At 42.8% G+C, this 13,671-nt stretch overlaps 1 protein-coding gene across 1 annotated transcript; it reads right to left on the minus strand.

Moving 5' to 3' along the window:
• Positions 1–3,364: 3,364 nt before the first annotated feature.
• On the minus strand, positions 3,365–13,594 carry LSM12 (LSM12 homolog). Its single transcript, XM_020793997.3, has 5 exons — positions 13,242–13,594; positions 10,694–10,827; positions 9,292–9,401; positions 6,826–6,952; positions 3,365–5,334 (listed from the first exon to the last, which is right to left on the minus strand). The coding sequence occupies exons 1-5, from the start codon at positions 13,360–13,362 to the stop codon at positions 5,242–5,244; spliced, it is 585 nt and encodes a 194-aa protein (XP_020649656.1). The 5' UTR covers positions 13,363–13,594; the 3' UTR covers positions 3,365–5,241.
• Between the last annotated feature and the right edge of the window lie 77 nt (positions 13,595–13,671).

Genomic DNA, 13,671 nt, shown 5'->3' on the forward strand with positions numbered 1-13,671 from the left:
ACAAACCTATCCATTCTAAAGGAAATCAACCCTGAGTGCTCACTGGAAGGACAGATCCTGAAGTCGAGGCTCCAATACTTTGGCCATCTCATGAAAAGAGAAGACTCCCTGGAAAATACCCTGCTTTTGGGAAAGTGTGAGGGCAAGAGGAGAAGGGGATGACAGAGGATGAGATGGCTGGACAGTGTCACCGAATCTACCAACATGAATTTGTCCAAACTCCGGGAGGCAGTGGAAGACAGGAGGGCCTGGTGTGCTCTGGTCCATGGGGTCACGAAGAGTCGGATACGACTTAACGACAAAACAACAACAAGCCTGACAAAAGACAAGTTCTCTGTGAAAATGAAAACAGCTAGAACACAGAGTCTAAATCTGCAAATGGCTGTGTTGATCTTTATCAGAGTTCTCATCACTAGTAGTTATTTGTAAAGTGGATGCATCATAGTTATTTTCAAACGTTTTGCAATACTACAGAGAATTCAAATCAATGTACAGTGGTGCCCCGCATAACAAGCGATTTGTTTAACGACGAATCCGCATAGCGATGTGTTTTGTGCGATCTCATTGCGATGTTTCTAATAGTAAAACATTGCTTTGCGATGATCGGTGTTTCGCTTACTGATTTTCGCATAGCGGTTTTTTTAACAGCTGATCAGCGGTTCCAAAATGGCCGCTGGGTAAAGAAAATGGCCCCCCACTGTGTTTTCGCACCCTTTCCTCGCTTACCAGGCAGCGAAAATGGCGGCCGCATGGAGGATTTCCGCATAACGGTGAGATTTTTGCCCATAGGAATGCATTAAACGGGTTTTAATGCATTCCTATGGGCTTTTTTGCCCCGCATAGCGATGAATCCACATAGCAATGATTTTTTCAGAACGGATTATCGTTGCTATGCGGGGCACCACTGTATTGTTAAAAAAGCCTATCTCCCTCCCCCCACCTGCAGTGAAGGCTGCAACTAAACTCAGGGAACAAAGTGGCGTAGCTGTAGAGGAGAGAACACAATGCAATCATCCCTACTAATTCTTGGTGTTCCAACCTGGTGCTTTAGCCCCATGCGCCCGGTTCCATTACACCACAGACCAAGACAGCAGCCTTGGGCTCTCCTTGAGATTATGATTAGGGAATTGGCAAAGTTAGTGTTTACAGTTCAAAAGGTGCCACCACAGCAGCATTCACATGACCCTCTGGCCATGCTGAGAAATTCTACATGAAGTCCTTTTGAGCCACAGTCAAGCAGACACTTCCCAGTGCTCTGCCCGACCACTTCCCTGAGAACCTTTCCTTGGATTGCACTATTTGTTTGAAATGCTTCTCATGCACTTGTAATTGCACCACAGTAGAACTGAATCCTGGCGACTAAACTGCACACAGGCTTTTCTCCATTTCCATCTGCAAGCCATGGTGTAAGAGCCAGCAGGAGCATAGATTTTGTGAAGAATATTACAGAACAGTGACACACAGAGAAGTGCCACCATCACAACAGCCAGAAGCCTCAACATCTCCCTTAAGCCCAGTGCTTTCCAGCTTTCTGCTCTCCTCCAGGACTGCCAGTTCACAATGCTAGGCAGGACATGGGCCACATATCTCAGCAGGAGCACAAATCCTTAGCCATACAGAATCTGTAAGACCTCTGTGTCCTAGCATTCCCTGCCATAGCAATTCTCAGATTAATCAGGTCTGGCTTTATTGCCTCATGATGCCTTGTGTGGTATCAGAACTGCTGCTGGAAACTATGCTCTAGGGGCTGTGTTCTAGGGGCTGTTTGATTTGGTCTGGTAAGGAAAATATTGTCTAATTATAAAGTTTAAATTTAGAAAGAAAAGATCTTCCTCCAGCCACTAGGTAATACTATTAATTTGGCTGCAATTGGCTTATCTAGTGTGAAAGCCAGATTTTAAACAAGCCATTTGGAAACTTCCTTTTGACAAAGGAAGTCATGAGTTTTGGGTCCCCTGTCCCCTCGCAGCATCCACAGCTCCATGTTGCACTGGCCAATGAAGACCTCTATGGGGTCAAAAACTATCTTATGATATCAAGTTTTTTTAGTGATGTAATAATACAGTATCAACCATCTTGACCTTCATTTGAGATAAAGCTAGAGAAGAGCTTTTCTCCTACTGGAGCATAACTTAGGACCTTGTCACCTTTATTTAGTTAACAGAATATCAGTGCACTTGTGCAGAAATGGCAAAGGGGAAATCCTTTTGTGCTAATATGCACTTGTACCGCTATAATAATATCCAACTTCAGTCAACACACTGCCATAAATTTCAAAACAGGACACAATGTAAAGTGTCCACATTTGTGATAAATTTCTCCTTAGAGAATTGCTAACTTCCACACTGAATGGATTGCAGACTTCCTTCCCATCATCCTGTTTTCTGTGGTAGGTGGAATTCACTGTTTTATTAGCACAGGCTTATCCTAAGATGAAGGCAACCAACATTAACTATGTCCCATATCAACAGATTTCCTACTTGACTCACCAGTACCTTTTTAAAAAAATCAATAAAAGAAAATGTTGTTTGAGCTTTCTTGCTTTAGTCCAGAACTAAGATGAATCAATTTCCCATCACAAACTAATCTACACCCCCATCAATCTGGAATTACCTTGCTTTCTCTCACCAAATGATTTTCAGCAAGAGAAAGGATAGAAGCAAGACCTAACTCAGAGCTGTGTGTAGGAATGGGAGTAGTGATATTTTATTTATTCAAGGGAGTAAAATGAGCTGCAGGTTTTTTTCCTTAATGGAATGGATAGACCTTCTCCAGAAAAAGAGGTGAGGGGTACTCATGTGGGAACTATGCTCATCACCCTTGGTCCCAAATTATGCATTCAAGAGTTAGTGCTGACATAGAAGTGATACAGGAGATAATGTCCCATGTGATCTAGTTAAATTAGATGGATGCTCTGTAGTTGTTGGATTTCTTTGCTGTTTTGTTTAGTTTTTTTTTAAATGTATGCTGAAAAGTGTATGGTTGAAAAGTAGTAAAGTTTTCTACTTCCCGTCCCTGTTCCAAGGCCAGTGGCTGTATTTTGTTTGTTCTTACCTGTTGTGACTGAGAATGAGAGTATCAACACATTCAAGTATTTTATGAACAAGACACCCATTAAAAATGGACTGGATATACTAATTGTGTGTAAGAGGTAATGTACATACATAACCACTTGTGAAAAGTTTGCACGGATGACACTGTGTATCCACTGGCATATTTGTAGATCCACTGCCTTGTGCTCCTTGGTTCTTCAATTTGACTCCAATCCATTAATCCCCAACCACCCTATACCTCCAATCCCTTCATCTCCAACCACCCTATACCTCCAAACCCTCAAAGACAGAAAGCCACCAACACATGCCTGTTTGATGGTTAAAAAAATTCTGGGTTTTTATTGGTTTTGCTAGACAATACTAAAAAAAAATCCCTCCATTCTGAAAGGCAGGGCTTGAATTATTTAAAATTTGATCCATTTCTTTAAAAAAAAGGGGGAAGGGAAGAAGAGATCATGGCAAGAAAAGTTCTCTGTAAACCGACCTGTTGTCCAAATCAAAATCCATTTATTCGCGAAAAAATTCCAAGGCAAGGATGTTTATGAGGAGCGGTCAGCCTGGGAGATACAAATCGGATATATGCAGTATCACTGAAGACCACTCTGTGACTAGGGTCCTTGAGATTAAAAGCTGATCAGAACACTATGTACTGAAATGTACCCCAGAATTGCAAGCTAGAATTTAGGAATGCCAGTGATCTGGGCAGGAACAACACTTTTTGAAAGCAGGTACTATCTGCAAGTAGTTTTTCGCTACCCACAGCATGGAGATGGTTTTCCCCAAGAGCATCACATTTTATTTCTCCAAACAATGGCTACTTGTGCCTTATGGACATGTATTCAACGAGGAGCAAAGTACAAATGACATATGGCACTTATATTTACTTTGATATAACTAGGCACCACTGCCAGGAGGAGCAACAAAAAAGTGCATCTCTCAAAACCGAAAGGATCCCAGGTTCACCCACTGTCCAATCTCTTCAGAACTATTTATTTCAGAGGAAAGAGGCCAGTGCAGTTAAGACTGAAGCTGAGCACAACCATGTATTGACTTACTCTAAACCTTCATGTCTCTTTCCAACTCCAGGTTGGAATACAAGGTGCAAGATATACATATGTCAGCCACAGGCTCTACTCAAGCAACCTTGCTCTACAGAGAGTTCCAGGTGTGCTTTGGTATGGCCAAAGGAACAGCCCATGAACAACATGGAAGCTCCAAGAACTTCAAGTTTTCATATCCTTTGAGAGAATAAAATTACTCCCAAGAGTACCGTAGGTTGTTGCTCAGCAGCTCCAAAACAGCAGCATTCCCAGAGATCTGATTTATGGGGGGGGAAAAGGAACATACAAGCTCAACTTGTGAAAGACCATAAGAAAAAAGCTGCAATCCATCTGTGTTCTCCTGCCACAGGCTATGCCCCCCCCCCCAATAAAGCCCTGGCTTCAACACTTGGGCAATCTCCAGAGTTATGCATGAAAAATGTTGCCTGCAAAAGGCCAGATTGATTAGCAGAGAAACATGCATTTGTTTTTCTGGGTTTTTTTTTTCTGCCATGATCCCTGCTGCGAGTACTGCAAGAAGCAGAAAATATTTAAAGGACATCTTATATATATATATATTTATTATATATATATTTTGAGATAAGAAAAATAAGGCTAATTCAAGCCTTGCCCTGTGCAAACAAAAACCAAAATGAGAGATCGCCAGTCACACAAAGGTCCCGATTACAATATCAGTCAGCTTGTTATTTTCTGTTTTCTCTATGTTTTTAATAGGACAAGTGGGAAAATGAATTCTCCTATTTATGATACAGGAGGAATAAGGGTGGCATGGAACTGATTTCTTTAAAGCTAAAAAAAAAAAAAAGATTGTGGGAGGGAGAAAAACTTCAAATACAAGACAGCTGACTGTTTTGGGGGGAAACCTGATGGGCAAAGTAAAGAGTCTGTTAGTCAAGTAATGAATGAGTTTTTAAATTATTCTCTTATTTTTGAAGTCTAAAGTCCGGAAGCTGTGGGTCCCATCATTACAGGGCCACCGCAAAAAAGAAGTGGAACCCCCCTGCCCTCCCCTGACCTCTTTTCGAAAAAAGAAGTCTGTGTCATCCACTGCTGCGTGTTCGAAGGGTTCCCCCCACCCCCACCCCCCGCAGGAGCAATCTGTCGCAACCAGGAAGGGCAGGCGGGACTCAGGATGAGAGGGCGCTTTCCTTCTGTGTTGGCTGCACTTGTGAACGCTGCATCACCTTTTGGCTTTCAACATCTCTAAAATGCTTCTCAACCTGGATGGAGGAGAACAAGAAAGTGAAGGTATTAATCCTGATCATATTCAGTACAGTAATCAGCAAACTAAGGTCTTGCCTGATGTGCTTAGGTCAGGGGTGGGCAACATCTAGAGAGCTGGGCCTACACACACATAACCCTCTACAGTGTAGAGGACTTAGCAGTGCTCACTGGTTATAGGTTGCCCCGTAAATGTCTATTGGGAAGTGTAGACTAGAGTCTACACTTCCCAGGGCTCTCCGCACCCCCACACCTTCAACATTTTCTCTTACTTAGTTGAAACCTACCCCCACCATCCTCTAGAATATGCAGGGTTAACATCATACTTTTTTTCCCAGTCCACCATGGTTTCCTTTAGGCTGGGGAAGAGCAATTTTCAAAGCTAGAAGTAACTGCTGGGCACCTCTGGTTTTTAAAAAGGCCCTCTCGGAGCATAAAACAATGTAGGATAGGTGAATGGGAGGAAGAACAGGGAAAATAAGGATACCTGTGGGATTTTTAACTAAAAGATTGAGGATAAGAGAGTATGATGTTTAAGCCTCTGGTGGAAATGTACACAGCATAGTTAGCCCATTTCTGCTCCAGCGGTCTTCAGACTGCCACAATGATTAAGGGCAAACAGGAACTGCAACCTAAAACATCAGCAGCGTAGCTGAAAAAATTTACATTTATGGGGCAACGTATAACCAATGAGCTCGGCTAAGTCCTAGGAAGCGGAATCATTATGTTTTCAAAGGAGTATAGGCAACTTGGGGGGGGCGAAGCTTTCCTCTCAGGCCACAAACTAAACAGTTCCACCTACAACGCAGCTGAAGAAAGTATATTGGAAGGATGCATGGGGCATTGGAAGAATGCTAGCATAAGTGTTCTGCTTCTCTAAGAAAAGCACTGCCAATGTTTAAATTACTTAATTTTAGCTATTCAAGAAATTTTATGTTTTTGATTGTGTCTTATCACAGCAGCAATGAAAAGAGCTAGTTCACCTCAGTGGGCTGGAACGCAGGTTACAGAGTTCCAGGGGCAGCGAGTTCACATCCCAGTTCTGCTTCTCAAGAAGGGTCTATGTGGCTGATGATACACCCTGACATTTGTAGGGCCTTGGAAAAGCTACAGGGGTCCCAAGTACCACCATAAGGGGGAAATGATCAACTACATGGAAGCCTGCACACTTAAAAACCCTGAAAGGGCTGCCATGAGTCAGAATTGACTTGGCAGCATGTAATTATTAATTTGTAAAGAGAAATCTCTTTCGCTTCAATGAATAAGACTACCACCTGAATGAGCTATAGCTTCAATTTTTGTGGGAGAGGAAATGGGCACCTTCAGGACAGATCTTTATGGCAATCAAAAACTAGCTAAAGGCTGACAGGAATATGACAATGTGTTTAGGATTTGGATAATGTCAGTCTTATTTAGCCTGACTGCCTTTAACATGTCATCCCCGTGTTGACTTCTCCCCACCCCCAGTCCTCCAATCTTTGTCTACTTACTATTTTGCGTACATGACTTAGGGCACTCCCCTCTTTGCCTTTACAGTTTTCCACTTGGTACGGAGGGGCAATGACAACGTCTTCCATCACGACTATATTCTTCTCTTGCCATTTACAATCTTTAATACTAGAAGAAGCAACATGGGATTCATTAGCTTTATAATAGCAAATAAATGCATAGGGTCACCAGATTAACAGCCAAAATTGCATAATACAAGAGGGGAACAGATGGCCACTCCAGTCTCACTTTCCTGGTCACAAACACCTTGCTTAGATTTTGGAAAAACTACTTTTGGGACTACAATTTCCATTGGCCGTGCTAACTAAAGAACTTTAGGACTTGTAGTCCAAAAAGCATAACAAAGCTGGAGAAGGCGAGAGGGTACTATAAAACTCAACAGGAATACGTGGGACAAAGACAAAAACCCGGAGAAACAAGGATCAGGTTGTGAAGAAAAATAATTAACATGCCATCTTACTCACTCTAGTGCTGCAGAAAGCATACTTACGGTCTTTTGTTCCTAAAAATTTCTCCCTACTTAAAGACTTCATATCTACTTATTTAGAAGCCTTACTAGATGTAAGACTAGACAAAGGCATACCGGAAGCAGGGGCACTAGTACTATCTCCTCTTATTGCAATATTAGTAACAGCAAGGAGGTTTTCGTGAACCACATACAGAATTTTGTTCGGTTTCATTAATATGCAATACACAAAGACTCTTTTTGGCAGCAGCCACAAGCTCACTGTGTACTCGAGAGCAACAGGTTAACAGCTTAGTTCCACAGTATACATAACAAGGAAGGGAAGATCAGGAGAGATTCTCTTCTATGATTAATATAGAATAAAAAAGGAGGTTCTAGACTAGACTCTTACTTAGTCAAGACTATGATACAGTATCTTCCAGAATCAGTACTGGATCAGTGGATCTGATATATTTGTTCTGAACAGCACGGGAGGCTTGCAGAGAATTGTAATGGCATTTAGGTATTTTCACTTTTTATAAACAACTGAATTCTAACACCTACGAGTATTAAAGAACAACATCTACAAAATGATTCAACATTTCTGTTGTTGGGATTTTTGTTACAGAATAGCCTTGGAATCTAACACATTTGGAGAAATTACTGGGTATTCATTTGGAATTACATAGTACTTTCAAGCAAATATCCAGCATGGGTTTCCATCACATATTCAGGGCAGTTTCAAAATCGCTGAAGGTACCAGTCTGATATAGTGACATGCGAGGACAAGAAGCAGAATGTACACACAATTCTACTTTGAGCTCTGTGACATCCAAGTCTGATATGTGGAAATATTCACAACTTAGGAACATGATTTTTGGCCAATGATCTTAGAAACATTCTGGGAGATTTAGTCCTAAAAAGTAACTTTCATAATTTCAGGATATACTGATGATGCTAATTATCAGATTATAAGAAGTTGCTGTCATGTGTAACTTTTGCTTGCTGTACCTGACATGCCATATAAATTGCTTTAAGGAACAGTATCCTCTGCAGTTCCACACACTGTTGTGAGTAGAGATGGGACCGAGTCAGTTCGAATCCTGTCATGCAAAGATCTCATCCCTCCCCTGAACAAGCTGGTACACTCACCTTCTATCCCGTGCTGTCAGGGTCCTTTTGCTCTGGCGGTACACCAGCTGGCACTCCCCCTACTCCCCCAGCAGCCAATCACTCCAACAAGGAGGTGGGCAAGGTCTAGGGGTGGGACAAGGGGTCACACAGCAGCTATGCTGCCATGCAGAGATAGTTAGATGAGGGGGTCCGAATTGATTTGGGTCCCATCTCTAGTTCTGACATATTCAACTGTTTAGATAAGAATACCCTCTGCCTTCACAAGCATTATTATACACTTTCTGCAACATAGTAACTTTTTGCTATACAAATGTTGTGCTTTATGTCTTTGCCCTTGGCAGCTGACACAGCAGTCAAATTAGCACTCCACAAATCGTCTGAAAAACAGAAGCTTTATGAAATAGAATTCCTAACCATTGTTTCAGCAATACAATTTCAAAATCAGGCACATCTCTGTTAAGTTGTATAATACACCCTACACATTTTTTTTCTTCACAGCATCTTCAGCAGTATTCCTGTCACACGTGAGGCAAACAGCTATGGCCCAAACAATATCTATTTTGCACCTAGGAAGCTATCAAATTCTACACCATGATAATCCAAATTACACACGCTCAGAATCCCCAGCACATTCTGCTGCAAACAGAAATGGAAACAGAGGAAAGTGAAACATTTTGCTTTTGGGCCCCAGGTTCTCCGGAATGTAGGAAAAAATACACAAAGAAACTTGTTGGAGGAACATCTGGTATAATCACAAAACATTTGTGAGGGCCAAACACACTTCACAGCCATTTTGGTGTGCAGTAATCTGGTACTGCTACTTGACTACTCTCTAACCCACATTCTTCCTCTCATGCCTACTACTTACGTCTTGTGTATAGTCTGGAAAAGTTGTTGTCCTTCCAAAGAGACCCCAGCACTAATTGCATATGCCTGGCTCAGCTTTTCTTCCTTCTCCATCCGTGCTTTGTTTGCAAGCTGGAAAGAAAAAGAAGGGATGCAAAGATCTTAATCTTAGACCACAAACAGCAGCAGAGACTTCAAGTCTTAGAGTTCTGTTTGCAAGAAACAATACTGAGATGACAGATGTGACAAATCTAATTTCATGACCTGAAGCCCTCCAGCCATCTGAAATAACCTCGCAAGAATGCACAGTAGACAACAGTTATGGAGAATTACAAGATTTAGAAGTCATGAGATGTTTGTTAAATGGACAGAATGGGAGACAGGGACGGAGACTACAGTTAACAAGTCCATTGTCCTATGCTGCATCAAAGTGAAACTGTAAGGATGTCTGCAAACATTAGAGGAGTCGGAGATACAAGTTACTCATAAACATGAGTTAGGCAATGGAATAGCAACAATGGCCTCCCTTGGCCTAGTTCACAAAGAGAGGCTTATTTCTTCTGCGCGAACTAAACTTTATTTCCAAAAGTCTGTGTTATCAATCATAAATAATGTGACAAGAAAGACTTTTTTATATAAGGTAGCCTTCCTCGATGGAGGAGAAGGGGCAAATATGTTGCTCCAAAAGGTATATGATGATCTTGTTCAGGGAGCTAGTTTTCTAGTGGATACAAAGAGCAAACCCACTTAGCAAATTACAGCTTTGTAAACAAATGTCCGTGAGGTAGTTAAGTTGTCACTGTAGTAGTAAGCCTCTCAGTAAAATACAACAATCACATGATTTGATTTTTTAAAATTAGTATCTTGCATTTCCAGTTCAAATCCCATGATTTGCTACATAGCAAACTTTCTTTTCACCAGTATGCAGAGACTCTACCACTGTAAAAAAGGCAGGGGATTCCCCAACAGTTAACCCCACACAAACAGAGAAGGACACGGTGTGGGGTACCTCCAAAGGCCAGTGCTTATGACTTCTTTCATTCCCTTCTACATTTTTATAATTTCCCCCACATCTGTGGTAATCAGAGGTGGAGGTTTCTATGGAATATACAAAAGGTACAGCAATCAGTCATCCAGAAGGAAATAAAGTGGTATGAATTAGGTGCTCTGCAGGAAGTAGATTTAGCCCCCATGGCAAGCATATCAAATCCCATTTCAATGATAACCAGGAAGATCCAAGTGCATCAGTCAAATCTAGATTTAGGTAACTGGGATCCAACTTATTCTCAAATGGAAGACTGTCATGGTTTAAAATGAAGACTGTGGTCTATTAGCTATGTAGTTAACTATAGACTAAGTCATTTTTAACAAGTAGATGTTCAGTACTCAATGACAAGAAAAACTGCTTTACAAAATATTCTTACCTTGCTAACATTGAGTGAAGCTAAAGGTGGGGGAGTTTCTGTACGGCCATTAATTATTTCCACTTCTGAAACATACTGTAGGTTTACAAGCAAGATATCTGCATGGTTAGCTTTGCCACTTGAAGAAGGGCATTCTGGAGAACGAAATCATTAAGGAAATAAATCCACAAATATAGAAATCACCATCTCATGAGAGAAAAGAATTATTGAGTTCCATTTGAAAGAACAGCACTTACAATGTTTGATTGTCAGGGCTGTCAGCTAGGAATACTTGTAGTGTCTATACTGGTTTCATGAGAGCTTTGTGAATACCCACCTTGTAGCTACAATTGATTAGCAACATTCTGCACCAAAAATAAAACCTTGACTTTTGCAACATGCAGATGACATGTTACAACAAAGTAGCCTTCCCCAAGCTGGTCTTCCCCTGAAGTACAACTCCCATTATTCCCCACCTATGATTCAGCTGAGGAGGATGTATGCTACATTCCCCCACCAGGCTGAAGGGGTATTAGAAAGCATCATCTAACTGCCCAGAAGACAAGCAATGAAGAGTTAGTTCACTCGAGCATCCAGCCAGGCTAAATTCCAGGAAACCTAATACAGGACCAAACTTTGTAACACGTGAAATAAGAATACTATGGCCAGTACCAAACTGCTAGCCCCAGCTACAGTAAAAGCACTGGCCCAATAGGATTTCTATAACTGTTGCTTTACCAGTCAGCAATAGATTCAGTGGCTCATATCTAGTAGTAAGTTACAACTAGGGTAGGCTCACTGAATCAACTGAACTTACAGAGGAGCTGATTCACCACATCCTCATTGATTTAATGAGTCTACTCTGATTGCAACTTACTGCTGGATTCTAGCCACTGGGCCTACTCTTGTTGGGACTAGTAGTAGGATACTGGCATTAATGCAATGAAAACATTTAGGTAGCCAAACATTTCTATAGCCCACCAGCTTTACCACTCAAATTACCAGACATATAAGTAGATAACTCATGAACTGATGCAAATGTTTTTAGCCACTTATAACTGAGTAAGATATCAGGTAAACCAGAACATATATCAGTGTTACTTCTAGCACTATCTGGTCCAGCATCCTGTTCCCAAAGTGACCAGCCAGATGAAAGTCTGTAAGCAAGACATGAGACCAGCAGCATCCTCCTGCTCATGCGGCAGAACAACTAGTAGGCAAAATACCTCTGATGTCAGAGAAAGCATCCAGATTTGTGACTCTTGATAGCCATCTTCAATAAATTTGTCTAACCTTTTACAATAATCCATATTGATGGTGATCACAACTTGTGACAGTGATTTTTGTATTTTATGTGCTGTGTGAAGAATCACTTCCTTCCATCTGTCCTGAAGCTCAGTCATTTCGGATATTAACGTGGGTAAATTCTGATGCCAATATTAAAATCCTCCTGAAATTTAGGATGCTTCTAATCAACTCCTCATCTAACTGAACCTACCAACATATACAATACAAAAGCAGCTCTTCTACCAAACCTATCATTGCTGCCTTAGCACAGAAAAAAGATGAAGCACACAGGGCCTTGCTCTGTGATGTATGAAAAAAATAGCAGCCCATCCCCCTCCCTTAAGCCAGCTCCTTTAATTTCCAGACAGCATTTCTTGCTGCTAGTCACTGTCTAGATTCACATGTTTAGGACTGCCTGAATCTTCACAGACCTCAGCATTTTGTGAAGCCTCCCCAAGTACACATTAGCCCATTTCCCTATACCTGTTCCACTCCAATGTATGACAGGTAGCTAGAACATATCCTGAAGCTGACATTTATCCTCACACAAAATCATTGATTCATGATAGCAAAATCAAACATTTTATATAAACCCTCATGAAAACCTGGTCATATTAACAGAAGATAATCATATCATTCCAAAACAATACCTAGAATGAACACCAGGTCCAGTGGAAGCTGCAGTTCAACATCTGGAGGACCACACATAGATCACCCTTGACATAGGGCAGCTCTCTCACCAAAACTCTCACCTGGTCTCCACCACACCTTCCCTGCATTCTTCCTTTAATTCCTACTCCAATATTTTTCCAATGTCACCAAATAAACCAACATATGTATCTCTGCCTTCCTCTTCATTCCCACCATGAAGCACCCCATTCCTCCTTTCCTGTCAAGATCCCCAAGATAGGCCTCTCCCTGCCCAAACTAACCGCTTCCCCCCTCCCCGCACCCTCTTTCCCTTCACAAATAAGTTCATGTTTTTCTCCAGATCCACCATCACCACCTGCCCACATGGTCGAAAGGCAGCCCGGCAATTCAGCCTGGCACATCCCTTCCTCTCCAACCCTTCCCCTTCCTGGAAAACCATGCCCGTGGCTTCCCTTCGCCCCAAGGGCATCTTCCCTGTCTCCAACAGTCCAGCCTCATGAAGCTCCCTCCAGTCACCATAACCGCCTCAAGCCCTCTCGCCCCTACGGTTCCCTCAAACGCCAAAAGCTCACTCGCAGGCCCGGCCCCGGCATTCCCCCGCCCCTCCTTTTCCCTTCTCCGGTGAGGATACTGAGCGCCAACATCTTGGTAGGGTAGTCGAAGGCCACCACCTCGCCCTGCAGCCGCTGCTCCTGGCAAGTCCGGCACGACACCTGGCTGCCCACACTGAAGTACTCGCTCGGGGCCGCCATCTTGTTTCAGGCCCAGGCGGTAGCAGCAGCAGCGGCCGCGGCGGCACCCTTCGCGCCCCCGCTGGGCCGCCGCCGCCGCAGCCTCCGCCGAGGAGGAAAGGCGGGAAGAAGGGGAGGCCCGCGGAAGGGGGCGCCGAGCCTCACCCCGGCGCGCGAAGCCGGGCCCCGCGCGGGCTCCCTCCGTTCCTTTCAGCCGCCTGGCTGGTTCAGCCTAGGCGGAAAAAAAAAAAGGACGAGGCGTGGCCAAGGCGACGGCGCCCCGCCTGTACGTCGGCCCCTTCCTCACCCACACACGTACGTGACGTCAGT

This window comes from Pogona vitticeps, chromosome 6 (genome assembly GCF_051106095.1).
Source record: "Pogona vitticeps strain Pit_001003342236 chromosome 6, PviZW2.1, whole genome shotgun sequence".
Lineage (NCBI taxonomy): Eukaryota > Metazoa > Chordata > Lepidosauria > Squamata > Agamidae > Pogona > Pogona vitticeps.